The sequence below is a fragment of the Motacilla alba genome, chromosome Z (assembly GCF_015832195.1).
Source record: "Motacilla alba alba isolate MOTALB_02 chromosome Z, Motacilla_alba_V1.0_pri, whole genome shotgun sequence".
In the NCBI taxonomy this organism is placed as follows: domain Eukaryota; kingdom Metazoa; phylum Chordata; class Aves; order Passeriformes; family Motacillidae; genus Motacilla; species Motacilla alba.
This window is the reverse complement of record NC_052046.1, coordinates 35,208,405-35,233,793: the sequence shown is the minus strand read 5'-3', so window position 1 is coordinate 35,233,793 and position 25,389 is coordinate 35,208,405. Positions and strand designations below refer to the sequence as shown.

Genomic DNA, 25,389 nt, shown 5'->3' with positions numbered 1-25,389 from the left:
GGCGGGCGGGGGGCGAGGGCAGCCCTCACCTGCGGGGGGCGGGAGGCGGGATCCCCGCGGGCGGGGGCCCCGCGCCCCACGCTGACGGCGCGGCCGCTCCGCCCCCGCCAGGTGACGTGATGCCCGTTGTTTTGGTGCGCCCGACCAATCGGACGCGGCGGCTGGATTCTACGGGAGCCGGGATGGGCCCGTCGTGGCGGCAGCAGGACGCTCCCCTGCCGACCGTCACGCATTGCGCAGGGTGCACCACCGCCCGGTCCTCCTGCGGCTTTAACGGCCCCGGCATGGACCCGCCGCGCCACTTCCCGGCGGGCTTCGGCCCCGAGCAGCAGCAGCAGCAGCACCAGCAACAGCAACAGCAGCAGCAGCGCCCGCCGGCGCCGCCGCACTGCCAGCAGCACGGCCAGGACAAGCAGAGCCTCCTCCAGCAGCAGCAGCCGCAGCAGCAGCAGCAGAGCCCGTGCCTCCAGTGCAACAACTGCGCCTACTACGGGGCTGCTGCGGCAGCCGCGGGGGATAACCTGCCCCTGCTGCTCCGCGCCTCCTCGCCGCTTTCGGGCGCCTTTCGGACGCACTCCTCGCCGCTGTCTTCCGCCGCCTCCTCCCGGCACGGCAGCCAGCTGAACGTCAGCGAGTTCACCCCGTCCAGCCATGCTGGCGCGTCCAGACAGCCTCACCAATATTCCCAGTACCACCAGTGCCATAGCCTGCAGCAGCAGCAGGCAGCCAGCCCCAGCAGCAGTGTCAGCAGCAGCAGCACTCACCATCATCATCACCATCACCATCACCACCACCATCACCAGCAGCAGCAGCGCCGGGAGAGCAACCCCTTCACCGAAATAGCCATGAGCAGCTGCAGGTACAACGGCGGCGTCATGCGGCCGCTCAGCAACCTGAGCTCGTCCCGCAGGAACCTGCACGACCTGGACTCCGAGTCGCAGCCGCTCCAGGCGCCGCTCGCCAGCCCCGCCGCCGCCGCCGCCGCCGCCGCCGCCGGCGGCTCTGCCCCCGCCGCCGGCAGCCCCGCCGCCCCGGAGATCGTGGTCTCCAAGCCCGAACACAACAACTCCAACAACCTGGCGCTGTACAGCTCCGCCGGACCCGGCCCCGGCCCCGGCACGGGAAGCTCCAACAACGGCGGGGGCAAGTCCAGCAAGAAGAAGAACCAGAACATCGGCTACAAGCTGGGACACCGCCGGGCTCTCTTCGAGAAGCGTAAACGCCTCAGCGACTACGCGCTCATCTTCGGCATGTTCGGCATCGTCGTCATGGTCATCGAGACCGAACTCTCCTGGGGCGCCTACACCAAGGTACCCGCTCGGGCGGCCGCCGGTTCCACCGCCCGCGGCGCCCGCCCCGTCCCCGTCCCGTGGTGTCCCCGCTGTCCGGTGGCGCGGTGCCGCCGGCCGCCTCCTCGGGCCGGGGTGGCGGTGGGGCGGAGCGGCCCCCGCGCATGGGTTCTCTGAGGAACGGCGGTGTCTTTCTTTTGCAGGAGTCTCTGTATTCCCTCGCTCTGAAATGCCTTATTAGCCTCTCCACGATTATCCTGCTCGGGCTCATCATCGTGTACCACGCAAGAGAAATCCAGGTAACGTTTCCTTCTGTGGGTCAGGGAGCGTTGCTGGCTTAGGTGGGGGGTGCTAGGCGGTTTGTCCAGGGGAGCCGTGCTGGTAAGTACTGGGCACGTCCTGCTGCTTCAGATAGCAAACGTGGGCTCTGCAAGCCTGCCGGAGTTGGTGAATGGATCTCAGCCCTGGCGACGGGCACCAAACGGCGGGCAGAGAGCAGCCAGGAAGCTTTGCCTGCTAGGGAATTCTGCCTGCTAGGGACTGTTGTCTGCAGCTGTGCTATAGGATTGCCTAGCCTTAAGGTTATAACCTGCTTTCTAAGTGATGTGCCCGTCGTCACCTGCAGCAGATGTGCAGCAATAGTCTTTTATTTTTCAGTGACTCAATTTCATGCTGTGCATTTTCTCTTGACGGTAAGGTTAATGGTCTTCTCTGTGCAAGGTATGTAATCCTCAGTGAGCTGTCTGAAATAGGATTATACTCTAGGAGAGTGTTTTAAAGGAGGGGGGAGATTGATATTTGACTTGTTTTATTTAATGTTGTATCATCTAGGAATGTGACCAGAGAAAGGTGTTAGGAAGGATAGGGCTAAAGGTAAGATGAACATAATGGTCAAAGTTATGAAATAAATCTCACAGATACCATTGCAGATTCTGTCCAGGTGACTTAGTCCTAATTTCAGCTGCAATTTTTTCGACCAAGAAATTAAAATGTAGCATTTCAGCTCAACCAAATTGTACAACAGACAGAATTCAAAGTTTTGAAGGCAGAAATACCTTACTCATAGATACAGTGCTTTTGCTTTTTCAGAGGCTCCTTGAGCTGAAGACTGAAATGTCAGGTTTCAAGGGCAATGAAGACTTTTCCACTGGTACCAGTCAGTTAAATAAAAAATAAAAAAATTAAGCATTGTATAGTACAATTTTTCTTCTGTGCAAATGAACGCATGTAGTTTCAACATGAAATGGTACACAGTCTCCTACTTAGTGTAGTGTATGAAAAGTATTATGTCACTGAAGATTTTTGCCAAACTGGATCCTGTTGTACAGTCTTTGCGCATGCAAAACTTATTTTCCTGGCTAAGAACCCAGTTTTTCTGCATTAATGTCAAAGATATTGAAAGCTCTTTAATGGTATTGTATTGAATAAACAAGTGTTCTGGAGAGAGAGCAAATTTTTAAACTACAGGACTACTGATGAACAGGTTTCTTTATCCGTATAAAAATAAATAAGTAGCACTCCTCCAGTGTGGGAGCCTTATCTGGTGTATCTTCCCACAAATGTTTCTTCAGGCATTCAACAGCAAAGCTTAAAACAAGCCTCTCTAAATGTTTAAAATATTCTATGCATTTTTCAGAAACTTTAAATGAAGAATTTTATGGAAGATAAATAGTTGAATGAAAATTAAATAGTTGTAGATCCATGCAGGTACCCCAGCTTACACTGAATAGTTACTCCAAGATTCAATTGTTTGTTGGGTTTTTTCAGGTAAGGATTTAATAATTTTCATTGTCTTAGGAATCAGATCCCTTATGGATCAGAAATGATTTTTTTTTTAAAAATTGTCATAAACTCATTATTTTAAAGAACTTCTTCATATATGCAACTCCATGGCAAGAATTGTGCAATCATATGGCTTAATCATGGTTATTGCAGTTTTCAGTGCTGCCGGACAAAGCACAAGTATACCTGCCTGTAAAACAGCAGTACCCCATGTTTCAGAATGAAAGACACCAGAAACTGCAGTAGTCATGACACTGCCTGGAGGAGCTGCAGCTTCAAGGAGTTCTGTCATTCACATCAAAAATGAAGAGAAGTTCTCTGTTTCAAGGAGTTTGTTAAAAAGAAAGGATGTAGTACCCTCTGTAGCTATTAGATATCAGCTCACTTTTGAATTTAAGCATAGTATGTTTTCCTGCACGCACTAGACTTTTAAAAATATGATGATGAGAGTGCAGGACAAAGGCTATGTAAATTATATGGTAATACAATCTATGTTGCACTAGACAGTTGGGGAGAAAGGTATCTTTAAAATCCCTTGGCTAAGTTCATAATGAACATAATGTTCTTCAGACAAAAGAAGATACTGTGTAACCGTAATAATGTAATGCTTTTAAAAAAACCTTTAAAGCAGACTGTTTTCTGAAGGCAGATGTGTCATTAAATAAAGAAAACTTTCTGCTCTGTGCAGAAGAATGAATAAGGTCTGTAGAACAGAGCCCACAGTTGGTTGGTTGTGTCCTGGAGGACTTTTTGCACCAGCTATTTGTCAGTACTGTTCCCATTGAAACATTATTTTCTGATTATTATCTGAAACATACTTAATGTTTCAGAAACACTTAAATACTTAACAAATATTTGTTATAGTGTAAATAAGCAGGAATTCATTGAGAGAGGAAAATTTGTTCCATAGAACAGAAGAAGGTGGCTGTATTCAGCTTGCGGCTGTGGTGTCTTTCATACTCTGGTGGGAGCAAACCAGCCTTTGCATAAGTAGATTTTTCTACAAAGCATGAGGCAAAAAAAAAAAATATTGGGAAAGGAGATGACAGTTTAGTTATTGTTACTGTGTGCAAGATGAATAATGACTGAGAAACTCCTGTTGACCTAGAATGCTGCCAAATGGAAGTCAGCTTATTCATTCTTTTCAGTAGTCTTTGACCTTGGTTTATTGGTAGGAAGATCAAACAGCCGTGCTGCAAGGATGTCCATGGGACAATGCCTAGCAGCAGTAGGTGGCTTTAGTCGTCTTTCGAAGTTGCTTGTATGTTTATTTTGAAAAGTCAGCCAGTTAAACCAGTCTGTAGAGTTTGCCTGCCCCAGACTTGCTGCTTTTTTTTAAGGGAGTTGGGAGGGGAGTTTTTAAAGGTTTGCCAAGAGTCTTCCCAAGCCGAGAAGTGATACAGCAGCGTAAGACAAGTGACTTTTTGTCTTTTCCCGCGGTCAGACCGCGGTGTGTGTGTGGTGGGGTGCTGGAGCACCTCGGGTGAGGCTGGGGCGGTGTCGCAGCCGCCGGTTCAGCACCGCAGACAGCTCCGCGCGGAGCGCCCGGCTCGGGCGGCGCATCCCGTCGGGCGCGTCATCCCGCCGGGCGATCGAAACCTGGTACCTGCCCGACTTTGTCCGGGACTTCCCAAGAGCTTACACATAGCTCTGCATCTGGCAGACCAAAGTCTCCAGAAGGGTGGTAGCTGCAGTGTTCAGACAAGGCTAACTGTAGGGATGCTGAGTAGTCTTTGTGAAATACTGGAACTGTTTAAACATTTTCCACAAATATGTTTTCAGTGATGGCGCTGTATTAGCCAGACTCCAGGAGCAAATATGTGAGCGGTTATAAATTTTAATAAATGTGAGTTAGTGTTAAGAATACAATCAAAGTCAGTTGAAAACAGTTGGGTTCAATTGTTAATTCATAGCTTATTTTGACATTTCCTTAAAAGAGGATAAAAATTATGAGCAAGTTTGCTTCACATCCTTCCCTCTTCTAGAAAAAATCCTAATGAGCAACAGTAACAGAGTTGGAGTTGAGGCTAGTGATAACCTCAAAATGTGTGTTCACTTTTTGTTCCATTTTTTTTGTCATGCCTATAATGCTGTTAAAAACATTACACTTGGGAGATAATGAAATATGCATTGCTTTCTCTCCAGGCCTATGTGGTTGTTGATTCAGTTCTTCAGAACAAGTGCTTTGTGTTTGAAAGATCAATGGGAAAAATGTAATTCATCATTATCCCAGCCTAGAACAGGTATTTCTTTTACTGTTACTCTGGTTGAGAGTTTGAAGAGGTGAAAGAGGGAAGAGGTAAAAAGACAACATTGCCCAATTATCATAATAATTTTTGATGTATTAATTATCCACTTCATGCATAAACAGTTTGTTACTTAATACTATTTTACATAATTAAAGCAGAGGCAGTATGTAACATAATTAAAGTTATATTCTTTAGAACTTACTGTTCCATTTCACATTTCTCTAGTGGAATTCGATCCATAAATAAAATGGAATTTAAGAAAGTTTTGAGTGGCAGCTTAGAAGGTAAATCTATGTTTTTTCTAATTTTATTTTAAAATGGATCTCTCTGCCTATCTCTAGTATGGTTAGAGATAGGAATGCTTTTTTAACTATCCACCCCTGAACTTGTACTGACACTTTCTTGTATTACGAAGAGCAGAAGGATTAAATCAAAAGTCTGTGAGACTGCCATTCTGAGGTCTTTAATGTCTTTTGTTGGGCATTCCACCACAGCCGAGTATCTCTTGAGGGATGGTGGTCAGTGGAAGAATATATCCACTGCAACACTTCTTTAATGCTGGGCTGCTTAGTGTACCCTTTCTGTAAATAAACATACTGCCTGTCCTAAGTATTGCTAACCTGTGCTGTCTCAGACAGCATCTGAGCTTCTTTTTCTTTTCTCTGGTACAGATGCTGTCTCTCATGCAGAAACATGAAAGTTGTTTGAATCAATTAGAAATCTTGCATGTGTGTGTGTGTGTGTGCGTGTGTTCATCAGCTGAAGTTTCTAACCACTTTTAAAATGTATTGCTAGTTCATACTTTGATAGAACACCCATGGAAAGGCTTGCAAACTCCAAGGTTAAGGTTAAAGTTATTGCTTGCATAGCAGAGCCTCACAGGGCTGCAGGGAAAGAGCAACGTCAGTCCCAGTGGTTCTGAAGTGGTGGGAAAATAATGTTCTACTGATAGATTTGGAGTGAAACATTTTCAGTTGTCATTACCTTTCTATAAAATTGCCACAGCTGAGAGCCCAAATGCCTTGCTGAAGAATCAAGAATCTTCTTTTCCCTGTGCCTGAAAACTTGAAAAAATGGAACAAGCAGTATCAGGTAACAGAAGAGAATGGTAATAAATGCATAATACCTATTCATTGTGCAAATACATCGCTCAATGCATTATGATAATAAGCACAGTTTATGGGAGTTTCATTATTTTACTGGCATCAGTGGAAATTTTTACAGTAAAAATTGTGCACTTATGAACAGTTAAACTCCCTTACAGTTTCTTGTCATAAGAAGTAATGCTTGTTCTACAGACCAACTTATTTATTTTTTATTTATCTGTTATTTATTTGTTTCTATCCATGTTATTGTTTTACCTCCACTGGAGTGGAACATGTGCATTTCATTGTCTTGCTGGCAATCTTTTGACTTTGTGTGGAGTTCAACTTGTTTTTGCTTAGGTGTATTGAAGCATCAGGGATTGCTCACACAGTCTGTAAATCTCCAGCTTAACAAATGAATGAGTTAGACTAAGAGCACAAAGAGGAAGTGTGATGAAAAACTGCTGCAAATCAAGAAATAGAGTGTTACTTAGCCTGATCTGAGGTCCCTTGAGAATTAGTGATTTCTTTTTTCTGATTATTCTAATAGATTTCGAGTCAAGCAACAACAAACTCATTGTGTGGAAGTTGATCAAGGATATGGTAATTTCACGTGCAGATTCAAAAATTCCCCTTTACCAATTAAATTCAATACACATTTCACTTCTGTAATGAGCAGCAGAAAATCCCGCAGGAATCCAAGAAGTCACACAGGAATCCAATGTCACCATATTTGACAAATTAACAGCATATCTGTCAAGTTAATGCTGTAGAGTATTTTTGTGAAAACACTAAGTTTCAATTCCGTTCATTTTTGATAGCTTTACGTGCATATCCTGTTGATGTAGGAAGCAGCGCAGGTGCCCATTGTCTCTGAGAAGCAGCACTGGAATGCATATGGCATAGAAGGCAGGCTTGAAAATCCTTAAATGATGATAAGCCTTGGAAGGGGCAATAAGGTTAAACATATATTATGCCTCTATTTCCAACAGGCTTCATTAGATCGTAGAAGGAGGTGGTATGTGGTGATAAGTACACTGAGTGGTTAGTCCAGTCACACCTAGAGTTATTTATTTATACCTGGTGTTGTTCCTACCATTTCTTAATGAGGCTGTTAGAAGTTTTTGAAGACATAACAATGCATTATGAGGTGTGAGAAGGTATGTCATTGTTGCTGTTGGAGGAGAGAGAGCATTAAGAACATTTGTAACCAGGGATCAGATTCTGGATTTGTATAAATTGTGTAGCTTAGCTGAAATGAACGGATGCTCTTGTCTGCAGTGTTAGAGGCATTCTGCATGCCCATCTTAATGTAAAGCTATTGTACATGTTAGATCTTTCAGCTGTGGGACCTTTAGATTAGGAAATTCTATCACGTACTTGACTGCAGCTCTTTTTTGCCTGACTTTAAGTGAAAGTGTGCCAGAACTGACGAGTATACATAAATGCTTTTTTGGTTTTGTTCTGGTTTGTGTGTGATCTACTGAATATAGTATCTTGGGCTTTGAGTTTGATTTGTGATGTGTTTGGCATCTGTTTTGAGTGAAGATCAGAACAGGAATGGCTGCTGTTTAGTACTCTGGAGAATTAAAAGGTTCTCTTTCAATCAGCTGTTTTCACCGTTGATGATGAAAGTTGTCATCTTCCCTTAGCAGAGGACAAAATATTGCTCTGAGCCTATGAAGCTCCTTTTAAGACGTAAATTACCACTAAGAGAAGAGGCTGTAGCTGATCTTGTAACTAGTATTCAGGTAAGCTGGAAATATTGATCATGGTAACAAATTTAATTAAAAAATTTATAAAGTGTTCTGGAATTTTGTGAGGAAGTTTTCACAGCTTTTTTCTATGGAAAAGAGAAAAGTTGCATATCATGATAATACACACAAATGGAGTTGAATTTTTCTCATGCCTTTTTTGAATTTAATAACTTAAATGACATTGCATTGAAAAATATAAATGGGAAAAAATATAAATGATTCAATAAAAATGATATGAGAAATACAGATCAAATCCTTAAAACTTAATGAGTGCTCTAAATTGAAATGCTCTAAAGATCCAGTTAATTTAGATATTCGCAGATATAGATCCCTTAGTGTGAATATTCTTTATAGAATACATATTCTTCAAGAATACATATTACTACGTAGTCTTGATTCAGTTGTGTACATTGACCTTGTCCCATTGTTTTAATGAAGGCCACATTAAAAGATTCCTTTCTGCGTCTCTCAGCTGATCAGAAGAATCTGTCATGAGAACACACTTTACAGCTTAGAAATAATTCTTTTGTAAAGGCAGCAGTCAAATATGAACATCTTATCTTTTAAACTGGTGTGTCTGATCCCAGATTTTTGCAAACAAAAATGTTCAGTTAATAGCATGCCTAAATATTTTCATAGTTGCAGAGTATCACACATTTGTAACTAAATGATTAATTCACTTCTTCCCACTTGAACAGTCCCTGCAATTGTGCCCTTCATCTGTGTGAAAACAGTTGTTAATAAGCATAGTTTTATACTGACATTTTATAGAAGGATGTGAGAGAATTGGGTTCTGAAGAGCAATGTCTGTGTCTTCTAAGGTGCTTTCTTATCTCTTTCATTTTCTTGGAGACAGACCAATCTTTTGGAATTAACTTTCTTTTAAGGAAATTCTAAAACTTCTCGTGATGGATGAAAACACTCTTATGTGTTCCATATAAAGTAAAGCAAAAGGGTAGGCCTCAAATAACTTCATATTTTAAAGTCCTGCTCTTAATCTTTTTAAGAATAATGTGCTCTGGGTTTGTTTTGGATTTTTTTTATTTCAACAAAACCTTGTGTCAAAGTGGCAGCTTCTGAAATTTGATCTATACTAGTACTATAGAGTTATCTTGATGTACAGGGAAGAGCTGGTTTCTCTGTTATATGTCTGACCAACAGAACTGTTTATGGAATCCTAATTGAACACAATCACAAAATTACTGAAGGCTGCAGGAACCAGAAGGGTCAAATACGGAATTAAGAGGCTGTATAGTGTAACTCCTTAAGTATAATGTGGGCTTGTATCTCCAGATTTTATTTTCACCCATGTATAAAGAGCTTTGTGACCTTTATCTGTATTCTGCAAAAAATTATGCAGCTGTGTGCCTTCCATAAACAGTTATACATCAGTTCTGTGGTTCAATGAGAAGGTGTAAGATAGTCTGAAAAGAGGGAAAAGCTTTTCTAGCAAGTATTTATATTGTAAAAGTATTTCATTGTAAAAGGCAGTTATCTGGACAATTCCTCACTTTTTTCTTGTCACATAAAGGATGTTGTTACGAAAGAGAACACTGAGATTAAGAGTTCAAGTGCTGTGAAAAAAATCTGAGGATGGCTTCATAGCTAAACTTGAAGCTCAGGCTTGCCTGTCTTGTAGTCTTATGTTCAGATCAGTCATTTGTCATGTAAATAAGACATTGTAATTGCCATCCATCTATGCCTATAATTTTCAAGAATTATATGCCTACTATAGCACGTGTCCCAAAACCTGCACTATAAAATGAATGCAGTGCTCCACAATATGTTCTAATGAGATACTATTCTTTATGAAGCATTTTATTCCTATTAAAAGTTTTATTCCATCTTTCAAAGCTCTGAAAATTCTGTAGCATTACTGCAGATATACACAGTCATTTGCACCTGCCCTATAACTGACCTCTTATGGTAGTGTCTTTCACTAGAGTAATGCATTATGAAGCAATGCCTCATTTTCAGTAACGTAGCAAAAACAAAGATTCATTTTAGTTGGTGAATGGTATTTCTTGTTTTGTGACAGTTGTTAATAGCTGTCAATAGCTTTTAAGAATATGGTCTCTTGCAGCCAGAGAATATGGCATGTCTTCCATTAAAAATAAAAATGGCACAGTAACATTGATTCAGTGTGCACTGTTGCACCCACAATATAAATAAATAAATAAATACAAATAAAACCCACATGCATAAGAAATCTAAATTCAGTCCGGGAACCTGGAGAAAGACTTAATGTCCAGGGGTGGCTTCAGATCACAAAATAAATTACCTCCTAGCTAAACATATTTCAAAAATTATTAGAAATAATTATCCTGAGCATTCACTGATAGCATCTAAGTTTAATGACATTTTCATCAAAATATTCTCACTCTGTTTCTGATATAAGTACTAGTTATCACTTTTACACCAGTCAGGCACAATTGACTTGAGAAGTGCATCTGTATTTTGGAGTATCTAAATTAGTGGGATCTTTAGAGCATTTCATTTTAGAGCAGGCATATTATGTGTTAATGATTTGATCCTCAACACCTTTTTTATCATTAAAATATTTTTTCAGGAGGGTTTGAAAACTCTTGAACAGACACTGATTTATGAATATGCTAAAGTTCTCTTAACTGACTTCGCCTTGGCCATTTCTCTGCAGTAGCAATAAAATTCAGTTTTGACCATGCAGCTGCTATAGTGAGATTGTAGTGGATTCTTTTTTTTGTAAATCCTTTCATAGTTTACTACCCATGAATTTTTCCTCAGCACTACATAAGAAGTGGACTGCTAGAGCAGAAATTCTCATCCATACAAATTCAAGTATAACTGAAAAAGTACCCTATGGCAGCTGCTATGGAATATGATCCCTATCTGAATGGTGTCATGGGTAAAGTGGGTTCACACTAGGACCACTCCATTCTTTTGTCCTTATTCAGGATTAGGCTTCATGGTAAAAGCCAATAATTTGCATTCTGTTGTAATTTTTGCAGTATGATAGTTTAGAATAATTTAAACTTCATGTGGTATGATAGACGAGTGCTAGACCTGATGTGTTGCCAGTTCAGTTTCAGTATAGTTTTAAGACAGTTTAATCGCACAATCTTTTGAAAAGATATTATTATAAGACTACCCATGGCCAGTCTGATTTTCAGATTCAGTTGTCAGATAGGAAAATGGTTCTCTTTATGAGAAGCTGTACATGAATAGACATTTATCTACCTCCCAGCAACAGAATAGGATGCAGTGGAATCAGATGAGAAATTTAACAGTGTGGCTGTCAGCTGGCAGGCCATTCTTCTCCCCCACCATTTGGCACGGGAAAGGAAAAGAGAGGACAGTTTTGGTTCTTTTTTATATACAGCTTGCGTCAGCTAATCCAAAATTAACAGTCCTTGCATTTCACCGGTGGCTTTTGTATATATATTGTGGCTGGGAACATCCTATGTCAACTGCTGGACATCAGAATTTTTGCTGCTCTAGAATGTCCCATTGAGCATAAGGGTTGTAAAAATAAAGCTTTTTGAAAACAGCAATTTTATTTTTAAATTGTGGATGATAAGGGGGTTGACTGCAATCATTGCAAGCATGTTTGATGTATTTGGTTTCCAGAGATATTAAGAAAGCAAGTTTCTTTGAGAACAGAGCATCTTTTACCTGAGAGCTGCTGTAAACCAGATGGATTTGATGAAGCTGTGACAGTCAAATAATTATCGGGCAGCAAAAAGAACTTTGGTACTAAGACATAGGCTGAGACAATTCTTTTCCCTGAGGAAGCAGGTGCACTCATAATTAGTAGTGATCAAGTAAAATGGTATTTTACCGATTAAGAAATACTTGTAAGTAAATACATGTAAAGAAACTTGTGCCTATGTTTATTTAACCTGGTGTTGAAAACTGCCCTGCTTAAAGATATTTTAGGTTGATCTTTGAAGCAGTTTGAAGACTTCATCTGCTATATGTTTTAGCCAGAAGCACACTTTAAGCCTTCAAGAGGAAAATATATTAAGTACATACCTTTTCGATTGCTGCCCTGCAAAATTTTGTTTGCCAGGATGTATGGAGGCATTTGAATAAGACCAAATGCCTCTTAACACTTGGAGTTAGTGCATAATATGCTTATTAGGATTTTTAAATGCACAAGCACTTTTAACTCCATTCTGCTTTTCCTTCTGTACAATATACTTACCCTTATTTTACTAGTCATGCTTTAGGACAATACTTGGATTTTGTATTTCTATATTTGTAGTTCTTTTTAACATACACTTGAATGAAATTTTGGGTTAAACTGTGTTTCCAAGATAGTAAAAACACTTACAGAGACTTCATGATTCCTGTGGTGCTGATATGTACTCACCCACTGTCATGTAAATAAAAATGTAATTAGTATAAAAAATCCCAGCATTCAAACTTTCTCACATACCTCAAGTATTTATGTAATAATTAAACACTAGAGGAGGACTGAGAAGACAGATTCTTGTGTATATGATGTGTTGGTACCCATCATTCCCTAAAAACAATTTCCTCTTTTAGAGTCACTGTTGTGCTCCTTTGGCAGAATGAATGAGTTAGCTCATCTTATTTAGCCTCAGATTCAGTGTTTCTTCCTTTAACTCCTGTCTCCCTTGCAAAAATATTGCCAGTTTCTTCAGATAATACATCCTTTTTTTAAATTGATTTCAGTTTTCCTAGTAGTAATGAAGCTGATCATCCCTGAAGAGAGTGAGGCTTCTCTCTCAGTGGCAGATGGCAGTCGTTTTGGGAGATGGTGTTTTCATCATCCAGCGATCCATAGAACAAATTATTTTTAGATCTGAATGAAGAAAAACAAATCCTAAATGATGACTTGTAAAATAATTATTTAAAATTAATAACATAAATATATTGAAATGTAAATTTCTTCCCAGTGACTTTTGCATCTGCAAGAAGAATGTAGAATTAGAATTACTTTATTTCTCAGGTACTCAAAATGGAGAAAAACATAACACAAACTGATACATTTCTTGATACACATTTTTAAAGTTAGTTCTGAAAAATAGCACAGTTACTTTGTATGAAGATGTGCTGTGTTCTTCTCGTACAAAGTTTTGTAACTGCTGCTCTAGTGCAAAGCTAAAATCATCCCTTGCTTTGATTTCAGTGTTTCCATCCTTGTACTACCAAGTTCATTGTAGTAGTTGAAGCAGACCTAAAAGACCAGAAGAAATTTTTGAAGAGTTTTTTTATGTTCTTAGAGATTATTTTTTAGCATGGTTGTTTGTTCAGTGTGGTAATTTTTTTGAATCTGTGAAAGTAGACCTAAGCAATCCATTTACTTTGCAACTTTGCCTTTTAGATGTAATAAAACTGGCACAATTTTTGTGTACTCTTTTAGCAGGGAGAGTGTGCCAGAGTGGGCCAGCAAAAGCACAGGGTGGGCAGCTGATGGAAGCTGAACTCAGAACAGGGTGTGATCTGGCTAGCTTAGGTTACTGGTAGGTTTCTTAAGGACTTGCTACATCCAAATAACCTTGCTCAGTCCTTAGAGATGCTCCAGACCCCTTAGCTCTTTGTAGCCTCCTCTGGACCTTCTCCAGTAGCTGCTTGTCTCTGTAGTACTGAGGAGCCTGGAACTGGACACAGCACTCCAGGTGTGGTCTCCCTAGGACCGAGTAGAGTGGCATAATCCAGTATTTAACCATTTATCACCTCCCTACCCTGCTGGCCACACTCTTCCCAATGCACCCCAGGACACCATGGGCTCTCCTGGCCACGAGGGCAGTGCCAGCTTATGGTCAACTTGTCGTCCACTAAGACTCCCAGGTGCTTCTGCACACAGCTGCTCTCCAGTAGGTCAGCCCCCAACCTGTACTGGTACTTGGGGTTATTCCTTCCCAGGTGCAACACACTCTCCACTTGCTTCATGAAGTTTCCCTGGCCAACTCTCCAGCATTTTGAGGTCCCACTGAATGGCAGCACAGCCTTCAGGTGTATCAGCTACTCCCCCAGGTTTTTTCCTCCTCTTTTATTGTTCTTGCACTTCAGTGATGTTCAGAGCTTTGATAAACCATGCTGCTTCTGTATGTGCCTGGAGGACATTATTGATTCTCAAAGCCAGGCACAAGGGTTTTTGGAAATTTCTGATGCTGGATGGAAGTTTCTGATGCTGGATGGGAGTCTTCTTCATGTGGTAACTTAGGAGCTTGTTTTGGTTGTTTTATGGAGCACAGGGGGTAGGATCTGAAACGTTGGCATAATGAAATAGCTGTTTAATTAATATTGTTAAAGTGAAGGAATACCTTGCATAGACATTGACAAGTAGAAACTCTTGATTCAGTCAATTCAGTTGAGTCAAATAGTGCTTATTCTGTTGAATATCTCTAATGAATATACTCACTCTGAGTGATGGACTTTTATTTATGGAGCTCTGATTTGTTCAAAGGTTCATAAAAATTCATGTAACTATATATCTCTCTGTTGATTACAGATCTGAGGAAGCTCAGTTGTGATTGTTCAAGCAAGACTCCAAACAGAATTATACTAGGAAATTGTCTTGTGAAATATCTGTTTAATAATGAAAGTGAAAAACCCTGGTTTTGTATTAATTTTGTTTACAATCTATTATTAATAGTAAGCTCATTATCTAATTACTTTGATTTTTTAATATATTTATGAGCTTTTGATGACTTCTTAGCTCAGTCCATAATTATGCTTTTCTCAGGGGGTTCTTCTGTGTATCACTGAGAAAGAATCCTGATACCTTGGAATGTCTTTTCTGTTTACTTTTTGTAGTCCTTGGATTTCAATTCTTACTACTGCATAGAAAGTAATGACATTATCAGGAGTGTCTCACCTTCTTTGAGTGCCTAGAGCACATATATGTATATGGAGAGACCTATATAAAAAGAAATTATATATGTCCCAGCAATTGCTAGTGCTATAATGGTCTTTTGGCATTGTAGGCTGTTGAGGGGGAGGAGGGGGTGTTAAGCTATTTCATAGTTTGGGACAAAGAGTACAGCTGAAAATCTGTATAGTACCATTTAAGAATATTGAGGAATGCTTCTGAATATCTTTAGAGAGAAAAAGCTGAAAAGAATACTGTTAGCATGTGGATTAAACCAGAAGGGAAGTATAGGTAGGTGGAATTTAACTTCTTGTTCTCATGCAGAGTTTAACCTTGTGTTATTCATTGATTCTAAATTCCTTTCTTTCTAAAAACTCTCTCTTTTTTTAAAATAATGATCTGAGGGATAGATATTAAAAAAAGACACAGACAAACCTGGTTAAGAGCATTGTTTAACACACACCTGTTTTTTTTTTTTGAAATTATTGTGGTTATTTGTGACCTGTCAGAGTAACCAAGATGTACTGTTCAGATGTATTTTAATGTGAAATTTTTGGTACTGCACTTCTCAAAATAAAATTCACAAAGACTGTAAATTCTCTGAGCCTCTTTTCCCCATCCCTTCCCAAGGTGATAACATTTAAATGCAGTATTTGAGAGAAGTATTTTGGGCATGTTTGGCCATCAGGAATCATTAACGTGAAGTTTGCTTTACATACATGCTTTATTTATACAAAATATTAATCATTGTAAAAAAACAATTTTGCACAGAGATGTCAAATTTAAATGTACTATGCAAATAATAATTTTTGGGCTGAAACTAAGTACCAGACTTTTAAGATCTTCTGTTTAAACTGGGATGTTTGTAGTTGGGAGAGGAATATTTGTGTGCATGCATGTGTACATGTATAAGAAACAGAGCAGTCTGGCTTCCTCATTTAAATTAACTAAGCATGTTTCATTTGGTAGATAGCTAGACCTTGTGGATGAGTTTCTAGTGACCTACTATAAAGTTTGTTTTTTATTCTGGATATGGAAAACATTCTGGCAAATACAAGATAGCCAGTCCCTCATGTCACTTTGTGGAAAAGCCTTCTGAGCTTTGTATGTGCAGAAGGAGTTTGATGCCTCATGACTTTACATATGTAATAAACCCACTAACCAGTCTGATCTGGGGCCTTGTACTTAGGATGAGTAGTACAGCAGCTTCCAGAAACTCTTGTAGGCTCTCCAAGGTCAACAGGCTTTTGGGTAACTTACAGACCATTTGATTACATGCCTTCTGATGATGTAAGAAAGTAATTTCCATCTCCTAGTTAGAGGTGACTGTGCTTAAGATGGCAATCTCCCATCGTGACTTGAAAATGGCTTTAAATAATTTTTACTTAATGAGGTGCTGTGGAACAGTAACTTGGCTTTTTGGAGTAGTGAGACAAAAAGAGTATCTTCTTTGTCTACCATAATGTTTTTATCTTTTTGATTGTGTGAAGGATACTTTGTGTAATGAACACTACAGAAAAATACTGGGCCAAAAATTCTGGTAATTCATCAATCTCAGAGGCTACATTTTGCTACTCTTAATCATAGTCCTATCAGTTATTTCATAAGATTTAAGTGACTCCAGTATTTAACCATTTTTAATTTGGATTCTTAAATTAAACAATTGCAACAATTTGCTTGTAAGTAAAGTTGATTTCCTTTCTCCAAGGAATGCTTCCAGCACTACAGCTGATGCTGCTTTATCACTGTTTATTGCTTCCCTTTTACTCCTGTATTATTGTATCCCCACAGTATTACAGCAGGGTAGTGATACAGTTCTCAGATTTCTTCTTTTGCCTGTAAAGGCAGTTTTAAAACATGACTAATTTCCTTTTTCTTTGCATTCACCAACATTTAGAAAATTAACTTCTCTCCTTTGGTTTCGCTCTTTTAGGGAGTCTCTGATCCAATTTGTCATTGTGTGCAATCTGTCTGTTTAGAATGCCTTTCTGTTTTTTTTTTTTTTCATTTGGTGTTATATGGATGTAGCTGTGTAACTCACAAGTGTTATGTAAATATAAATATACCTATCTATATAAATATCTGTCTTTTTTTTTTAAGGTGGGGGATTGATTCTGTGTCTTACGTTCACATAGAACATGCTAGAAATACATTACATAATTCCAGGTGAAAATAACTTCAGAATTTTTCACTCGAAGTGGAGACGTAGTAAAAGTATATGAGAGTTCTATATTTGGAGAACCTTGCAGGACACTGATGAAGTACTTGCATTAGATTTTTAGTCTGAATAATTACAAAAAATTTGAAAACTACGAATAGGTATAACATATGTGACCTTCACTGAAGTTTGTCCTTCTCTGTGAAGTGCAGGACTCAAATCTACAGAAAGGTTTGATCCCTCCTCTATTAAATTCTCTTTTTATTGCTAGCATCATTCTCCATTCAGATGAGGAGTAGTATCTTGAAATTAATGCATGGTTATTACAGCCAGATTGTCTGAAATCAGCCAAGAGTGTGCATACATACCCTTTGAATTGTTCCGCTGTCCTTTCCCTTCTCCCTTCATTTATGTTCCACGCTTTCTGGAGTGGAAACATACATAGCCAAGCACACAGGCATGCACAAATACCTCTGTATCTTCCAAATTAGATGTGAAGCTTACATTAAGTAGATTTCATAATTGCAAGTATATAAAATGTACATGAAATCCTGTACTAGTTTCTGTATCATTTTATTATATCTGACCTTAATTGTTATCCACAGCAAGTGGTTGAGGCTTGTTCGTGTTCTGCTGTGTTTGATATCCATCATAGTTTGAACCTAGGCAAAGAACTGTAACAAAGTCATCCTCATAAATGCGATTAATATTATTAAATAATATTGTTATGAAATAAAAATGTATTACTGTATCTGTGTCTTTGTGACTTACCAGTGTTTTCTGTCTTTCATGTTTTTACCTCCTAAATCTCATTGTATGACAGCTTAAGATATTATTGCTTTAAAATATATATATTAGTTTTCTTAGAATAAATTGCACAGCTAAGGTAACAGGAGGTTGATGAGGAACTTCTGTGTCCATAAGCATAACCCATTCCACTGAGATCTGCTGAGAAATGTTGCATGTTAGGACTTCTTGTGCTGACAGGTGACAATGTTATCAAGTATGTATTCCATAATGACATCTCAATGTTTTTAAAAAATTCAGTCATAAAATAACATTATCTGCTATAAAAATGGAAAAAATCCCATTTTAATGCCCATGTTTAGCTCAACGTTTTTCTGTTCTCACCTTTTAAATTGAATCTGTACTGAAGGTATAATTTTTCGTAAATTGCCTTTCTGCATATAGAATTCTTTTTGAAATCAATGAAAAGTATACATAAAAAGTGAGGAGACAAGACCATTGCTTTTTTCAGCAGATTTTGAAACTTTGTAACACTGCCACTTTGACATGTATTTGATACGTATCTTGCAATTGAAATATTTAAGTCCATTGTAAATTTTTTTTTTTTTTTTGTAAACCCACACAGCATTTGAGAGATCTGATATTATCATATTTTTTTATTTCAGTCACACTGGTTACTATTAATCTGTATTCTGAGTGTTCTAAATATCTAGATTTCTTCATGACTGATGTAACACTTCTAAGATCTGACTGCATTTGCAGGCTAATGACAAGAATCAAATGCACTGGAGCTGTACAGTACATTGGAAGTTTGTCCCTTCATACCAAATAGTGCATTTGCTAAGTGCAAACCTGCATTGTCTTGGTAAGACAAACATACAAACAGACATAAATGGGCCTTCCAGTATCAATTCACATATCTAGTGTCTGTAGCTTGCAGAGTACCCACAGGTAAAGGAAATGGTATGTGCTCATGGTGCATACATTGAATTCATGGAGTGTTTCTTTAGCTTAATTCAACAATGTATGAGTTTGTCTTCAATAATATTGCAGTGGAGATAAGAACTACATGTAAATGTGGTGGATTCACCCTGGCCAGCTGTGAGACCCCCACCCAGCTATGCTTTTGCTCTCCCTCTTCAACAGCACAAGGAGAGTTAATCGGATGAAAAAGTTCACAAGTTGAAATAAAGATGTGGAGATCCCTTGCCAGTTACTGGCACTGGCAAAATAGGTACAACTTGGGGAAAATTAATTTATTTTATTGGTATTTAAAAGAATAGTATGGCGAAAAAAATATGCTGCCCTACCCCCTTTTCCTCAGGCTCAACATCTCTTCAGGCTAACATCTTCATTCCCAACTCCTGTATCTTCTCCTCCATGAGTGTTGCAGGAGGCATGAGGAATGACAATGTGTCCAAGACGGTTCTTCTCTGCCACGCAATCCTTCTCACACTTTTTTTGTGCAGATGTGTGGGTCCTCTCCATGGTCTGCAGCCCTTCAGGATAAATCTGATCCAGCATGGGACTTACACAGGCATTCGTTCTTCTAAGGAGAATATGCTGCAGTGTGAGGTCTCTGCAAGTGAGCGTTTCTTCAACAAATATCCAGCTTGCCCTGGAGTGGTCATCTCCAAGGGCTTCAGGGAATTGCCTCCTTTATCATGGTCCTTCTTTAATGCCGCTCGCTGGGCTATGGGGTGTTCCTAGGTAGCTGCATCAAAGCCAGATAGCTCAGCTCTGAAAAGAGCTGCCTGCCCGAGCTCTAGCAGCGCCTCCAGCCTGCGCCTTAGCAAGCCTTTAGTGATATTCAGCTCATTAGTGATTTCAGCTCTTGGGCTTGCTAGGCTCGGCTGGGGCATGCAGCAGGCATTCAGCTAACGCGGGACAAGAGAGGAGAGAAGCTGTGTGAGGTTCCGAGAAGATGTCTTTATTGGTCTTTGTAGCTCTTCCACGAAGGGTCTCAGGGACAGCAGCTCTGATGAGCTGGGCAGAAACAGGGGTTTATATAGGGCAAAAGGGGATTGAGAATTTGTCCAATGATAAGGGTTAAAGGAAAGTGACCTATAGCCTTACAGAGAGATAAGCAAGGGTCCAAGAGTGGGAGAGAGGGGCTCCTAAGGTCCAGTCATCATGACTCAGCATTTTGCCTATCTTAGGCCTCCAAATGCCAAGGCAGGTTTGCAGGCCCTGCGCCTGCTACACTTCTTTTCCATGGGTTCTTCTCTGTTCCGGATGCCTGGAGCACCTACTCCCTCTTCTTCTTTTCTGACCTTAGAATTTCTAATGTTCTTTCTCACGTTTTTACTTTTACTTCTCACTGCCTGGGCCATGTTTTGCCCTTTCTTAACTAACCTTTACAGAAGCACTGCCTGCTTCAGCTGTGTCCTGCAGTGGGTACATTGCAGAGCAACCCTGACCACTTCTTGCTGCCATCAGCCCTTCAGCCATCCCCAGAGCCAAAACTTTGTCACCAGCACCCAGTGTAATAAGATAGAGAGAAAGAACATAAGGGATAAAGACCAGATCCATAAAGACAGAAATTTATTTTGATTTGTTGCATTCCTTACTGTGGTTAACTTCTTTATTTCTTTTAGTATCAGATCAACTACAATGAAGTTAATTTGTGACTATCACTTTTCTAAACAGTTTCAATAAAGCACTTCTATGAAAGACAAACTGAAGGTATTGTGAGGAGGATGTGGAATGGTTTTATGATCACTAAGAAAACACAGGGAAATCAAGCTTGTATTTTTTATACTTTTGAAAGAAGGAAGGGAGATGAAGAAGAGCAGTGCAGATGAATGGGTTTTTGATGTGTATATAGGGTTTGGGATGCCAAAAATACCTTTCTTACATTAGGGAACACATGATGTACTTTGTCTTTTCAACCATTATTTTTTGAATAATCTGATTTCAAAAATTCTGCAAAAGTATTTTTTCGCCTCTTGCCTGTTTACTGAGCAAAATTGCTCAAAATTGTTTAGATTCAAACTATAGTTGAAGTGATGGGAGGGTCTTCTGTCTGAAATTGTATCTTCTTTGTATATATGGGTTATGTTCTTCTCTAAAAGAAGTCTATTTGCAAGGTGTTGCATATCTCTACTCTCACCTAGTGACAAGTACTGCTTGATTAGCTATTTATTTCTTAAACCATCAGGCACATAATTTGCTAAACAGTGTGAAATGTTTTAGTATCTTTGTTCCTGGGTGAGAAGTTGAAGGCCTTGATTGTGCAACAGCCAACAGGTGCATTTAATTTTCAGCTACTGGACATCACGTGGCTGCCTGGGCCACTCTGATATTTGCTGGCTATTATTTTGCATATTTTCACCATGAGATATCTTCTTGAGTCTTTGTGCATTTTCTCTTTTGTGTCTTACATTGATTATTATTAATATTGATTATTATTGGTGCCTTGAAGAACGCTTGGGTACTTCTACAGAAGTTATAACATCACCTTGACTGAAGCTTAACAGGAATCTTAAGAAATATTTTTACTTTGTAATTTAGTTATCTATTCAGAAAACAGCCAAATGCTTCTCAGTTTTATGAACTTCGAGTAAACAATTGATTTTGAATGGACAAGGGGTCCAGACTTTTTTTAAACAAAATATTACAATTTAAAAAATATGAGGAATTCTGAGTTAATAATGAATGAATGAAAATTCAGTTTCATGTACAGTTTTAAAAATTATGTATTAAAATTCTTTTTGTCTTAACCAGAGTTATGTTTCCTTTCATAGTGATGTAATAATGTCATTTTCTGAGATGGCATTTTTTAAAAATTTTAGGGGTTTTTGGCAGCATAGAAAACTGGTAATTTAAAATGGAATTATAACAGTTTTTTTTAATGATGTACTAAAGTTAACCTTATATTTTATTATTTCAGTTGTTCATGGTGGACAATGGAGCAGATGACTGGAGAATAGCCATGACTTATGAGCGTATTTTCTTTATCTGCTTGGAAATACTGGTGTGTGCTATACATCCCATACCTGGGAATTACACATTCACATGGACAGCCCGGCTCGCCTTTTCTTACGCTCCATCCACAACAACAGCTGATGTGGATATTATTTTATCTATACCAATGTTCTTAAGACTTTATCTTATTGCCAGAGTTATGCTTTTACATAGCAAACTTTTCACTGATGCCTCATCTAGAAGCATTGGAGCATTAAATAAGATAAACTTCAATACCCGTTTTGTTATGAAGACTCTAATGACAATATGTCCAGGAACTGTACTGTTGGTTTTTAGTATCTCATTATGGATAATTGCTGCATGGACTGTCCGAGCTTGTGAAAGGTAAGGTTGTTTTTTCTTTCAGTTCTTTCTGTTTGTCTTTCTATTTTTCACTCCTGTTTTGTCTCTTAAATTTTGAATTCAGGGACCTAAACATTGTTAGAATGCAGCTCCCTAGTCCTTGATAATTTGAGTGTTGCTTGCATTGTATTCTGTGACAGACATTGTCAGGAGTGATTTGCCTCTTAATCTGATGGACTTCTGCAAAGAGATCTGGGCCCCACTGTTTACTTGTAGCACTACAATTTCATTTCAGTGTGTTGATGTATTTAACACACTGGACAGATACCACAAAATGTCTTTAAGAGTAGTAATTAATATTCTGCATTTATAACAATTTTCATTTATTTTCTTTGTAAGATAAATGTAGTGAGGATAAGATAGAAAAATAGCCAGGGAAAATGCTTGGGGGGAATGTGTAATTTGAGTGTTGTGCTGAAAAAAGAAATAGATTGAAAAATGCAGTTGAGTAGTTGGCAAGATCAGTAAAGGGGAACAGGCAGAACACTTATAGTAATATAACTCCTTCTTCCAATGAAAATCAGAAGTGCATTTGAGAGTGTGACTTTCAATTTCAGCTAGTTTTCCAACCTCCCTTTACCACAGCCTTCAGTGTAGGTGCAGAATAAATGGCTATCAGTGCTGACAACTTGAAATTGAATTTCTCAAACATGGCTTTGAGAAAAAAAAGAAATGGGCTTCTGAGGGAATAAAATTGCTTAGGAATATGAGATAGGTTAACTTTACGAAGACAATTAGAATGATTCTCTATAAAAGATTTAATGCATTAGACAGCTTTTAGATCCTGGAATTGATTTCTCCTTCCTTAGGCTGAAAAACCATCAACATATTTAAGGCATTTCTGCTTCTTGTTTATTGACCATTTTGGTTTTCCTATTCTTTTCCATGTCTGTCCATTTTAGAATCAGTTTGGGGGAGTTAATTGTGACAACTAAATGATTCAAGTCAACAGTTAAATCAAACACCATTGGGCATTTTTAAGTTACTCCTTGCATTCCTTTTCAACTTGTTGTAAGGAAAAAATACCTGTTCTTATAAAATGACTGCAGGAATCATGATTTTGCAGTTTTATTGTTAAAATTTTTTGGTGTCAATATTGTTTCCTCATATTACATCTAGACTAATAGTTTAAGAATATTCTGAAAATACAGTGTTAAGACAGAATGATACATTACAGTTTCAGAGTATTCCCCATTGTGGCAGCAAAGGAGTACCCTAGATTTTTACTCAATTTGTAGTAGCTTATTTTCATAAGCATGTTCTTGTTTCAGATGTAGCTGACTTCTGCAAAATCTCTCCTCTTTATCTCATATTCTCCACTTCTCTTCCCACCAGTTTTCTTTCGATACAATTACTGCTCAGGAATTCTTGAGTGTCTACTCAGGCATTTCCCAAACTGTTGGTTTGAAGTGGCTCTAAATAACTTCAGCATTCATTGAATATAACTGCTTGATGATGATGATGATGATGATGAAATAATAATTTTTATTAACTTTTTATACAGGTGCTTTCAAGATAGGCTAGTACAACTCAGTAAAAAATACTGAAAAATATTTGCTACTGTCTGATACATGCCTGTAAAACGTATTTATTTGTTAGTATCCAGATTGCAGGACAATAATTGTATAGTATATAAGTAACATTAAAAATAAAAGAAACAAAGACCACCTCAGCGATTTTTCAGTCAGGGGGAGTGAAGACAACACTCTCATAAAGTTTTTATTTTCTTAGTTTGCTTATTATTATTTAGAAAGTGACACACTTCTGCATCACGGTTGTTCTAGGAAGAAGATTATTTATTAGGTTAGGAACACTGAAGTCAGGGTTGCAAAAAACTGAATTTTCTTCAACTCTCTGCTAAGTTAGTAATGGATTTTCCACATTTTAATTTGCAGTTTCTGTCCTTGAATTGACTGTAATAGTTTGGACAGTAGGCTGAATAGCCACAGACTCCTCTAAAACTGAAACCCAACACAAATAAAAGCAAGTTAAATCTAAAAGTTAGTACTAGGTTAATATATCTCTAGCATAATTGCCTTCTGTCACTGGATCCCAGTCCAAGATTCATATTTAAAAAATGAAAAAAGTTAATTTTATGTTACAGAAACATTAAAAAGAACATATTTTTGCTTTTGGAATTAGATACTTATGTCATTCATGCTTACACAGCCAGTTTTTTCTGTTATTCTTCCGGTTTTCCCTTGAGAAATATGTAAGTATTTTGCCAAACAAATGATGCTGACTCTTGATTCCAATTACTAGTCAGCCCATCAAAACCATTTAAATCCATAGCCCATATAGAAGTATATGGTAAGAAAAAGTTCTCAGAAGAAAACCTCTAAACCCCGTACATTGGAATGCTTCTAATATTCTGCCATCTGAAGTTAAACATGCCCTTTTTTTTTTATAGTTGGAGGCAGACACAATAGCCATTTATCATGAGAAAGGAAAAAGAAGGCCACGGAATAATTTCTGTTCTGTGTAGAAATCATGGTCCTCAGAAGATGTCTCCCAAGGTCTTTATGGCTTTGAATTGCTTAGATGTTAAAAGTTTAGTTTACACAAATGACGTACACTTTTTCCCAACTGCTCTTGACTTTTTTCGTAGTTTTAATTCAAGGGAACCTTTTTTTTATTTTAAGTAGACTATTTTTTGTACCCAAAATGATCCTGAAAAGAAATTCTATCATTCTATCAAGAGTGTTTTCCATTTGACGCTGTATATGAAAATGTAACAAATTGTAATACACCTAACAGAAATTAGGAATTAGGCAGCAGCCTGGTAGTTTTGGTTTGATAAGAGATTAATTATATTAATAAAATGTTATGGTATAAACTGTTTCTTTTCATCACTCTAGCACCATGCTCTAATTTCTCCTACATAGTAGCATTACATGAGTTTGCATTAGTAGTGTTTCTTTGGTGTACTAAATCATTTAAGTGACCATCCAAATTGGAACAAGATGATGGTGATAAGACATAATAGATTAAAATATTAAGATTTGAGAATGGAGAGGAAAGATTTTCATTCTGTTCCATGTTCTCAGTGAGAAGGGAAGTCACAGTAGGCGGTGTCCTTTATTGTGGAGTTGTGTATGCTCCGCAAAAGCTGTTGCTGCTGAATGACAGCCTGGTGTTCAGATTGTTCTTCTATTCAAAGTTAGGTTTTTATT

At 38.7% G+C, this 25,389-nt stretch overlaps 1 protein-coding gene across 7 annotated transcripts in view; it reads left to right on the top strand.

Annotated features, from left to right (window-relative positions):
• The window catches only part of KCNN2 (potassium calcium-activated channel subfamily N member 2), an 80,792-nt gene that overhangs the window by 4,699 nt on the left and 50,704 nt on the right, over window positions 1-25,389 (top strand). For all 7 annotated transcript variants that reach the window (XR_005255172.1, XR_005255174.1, XR_005255173.1 and 4 more), the window contains exons 2-4: window positions 112-1,310; window positions 1,493-1,588; window positions 21,780-22,198. Coding sequence is in view for 4 of the 7 variants with exons in the window: in XM_038123639.1 (XP_037979567.1) it covers window positions 112-1,310; window positions 1,493-1,588; window positions 21,780-22,198 (1,714 nt within the window). In the remaining 3 variants the exon portion in view is untranslated. The remainder of the gene's footprint in view (window positions 1-111; window positions 1,311-1,492; window positions 1,589-21,779; window positions 22,199-25,389) is intronic.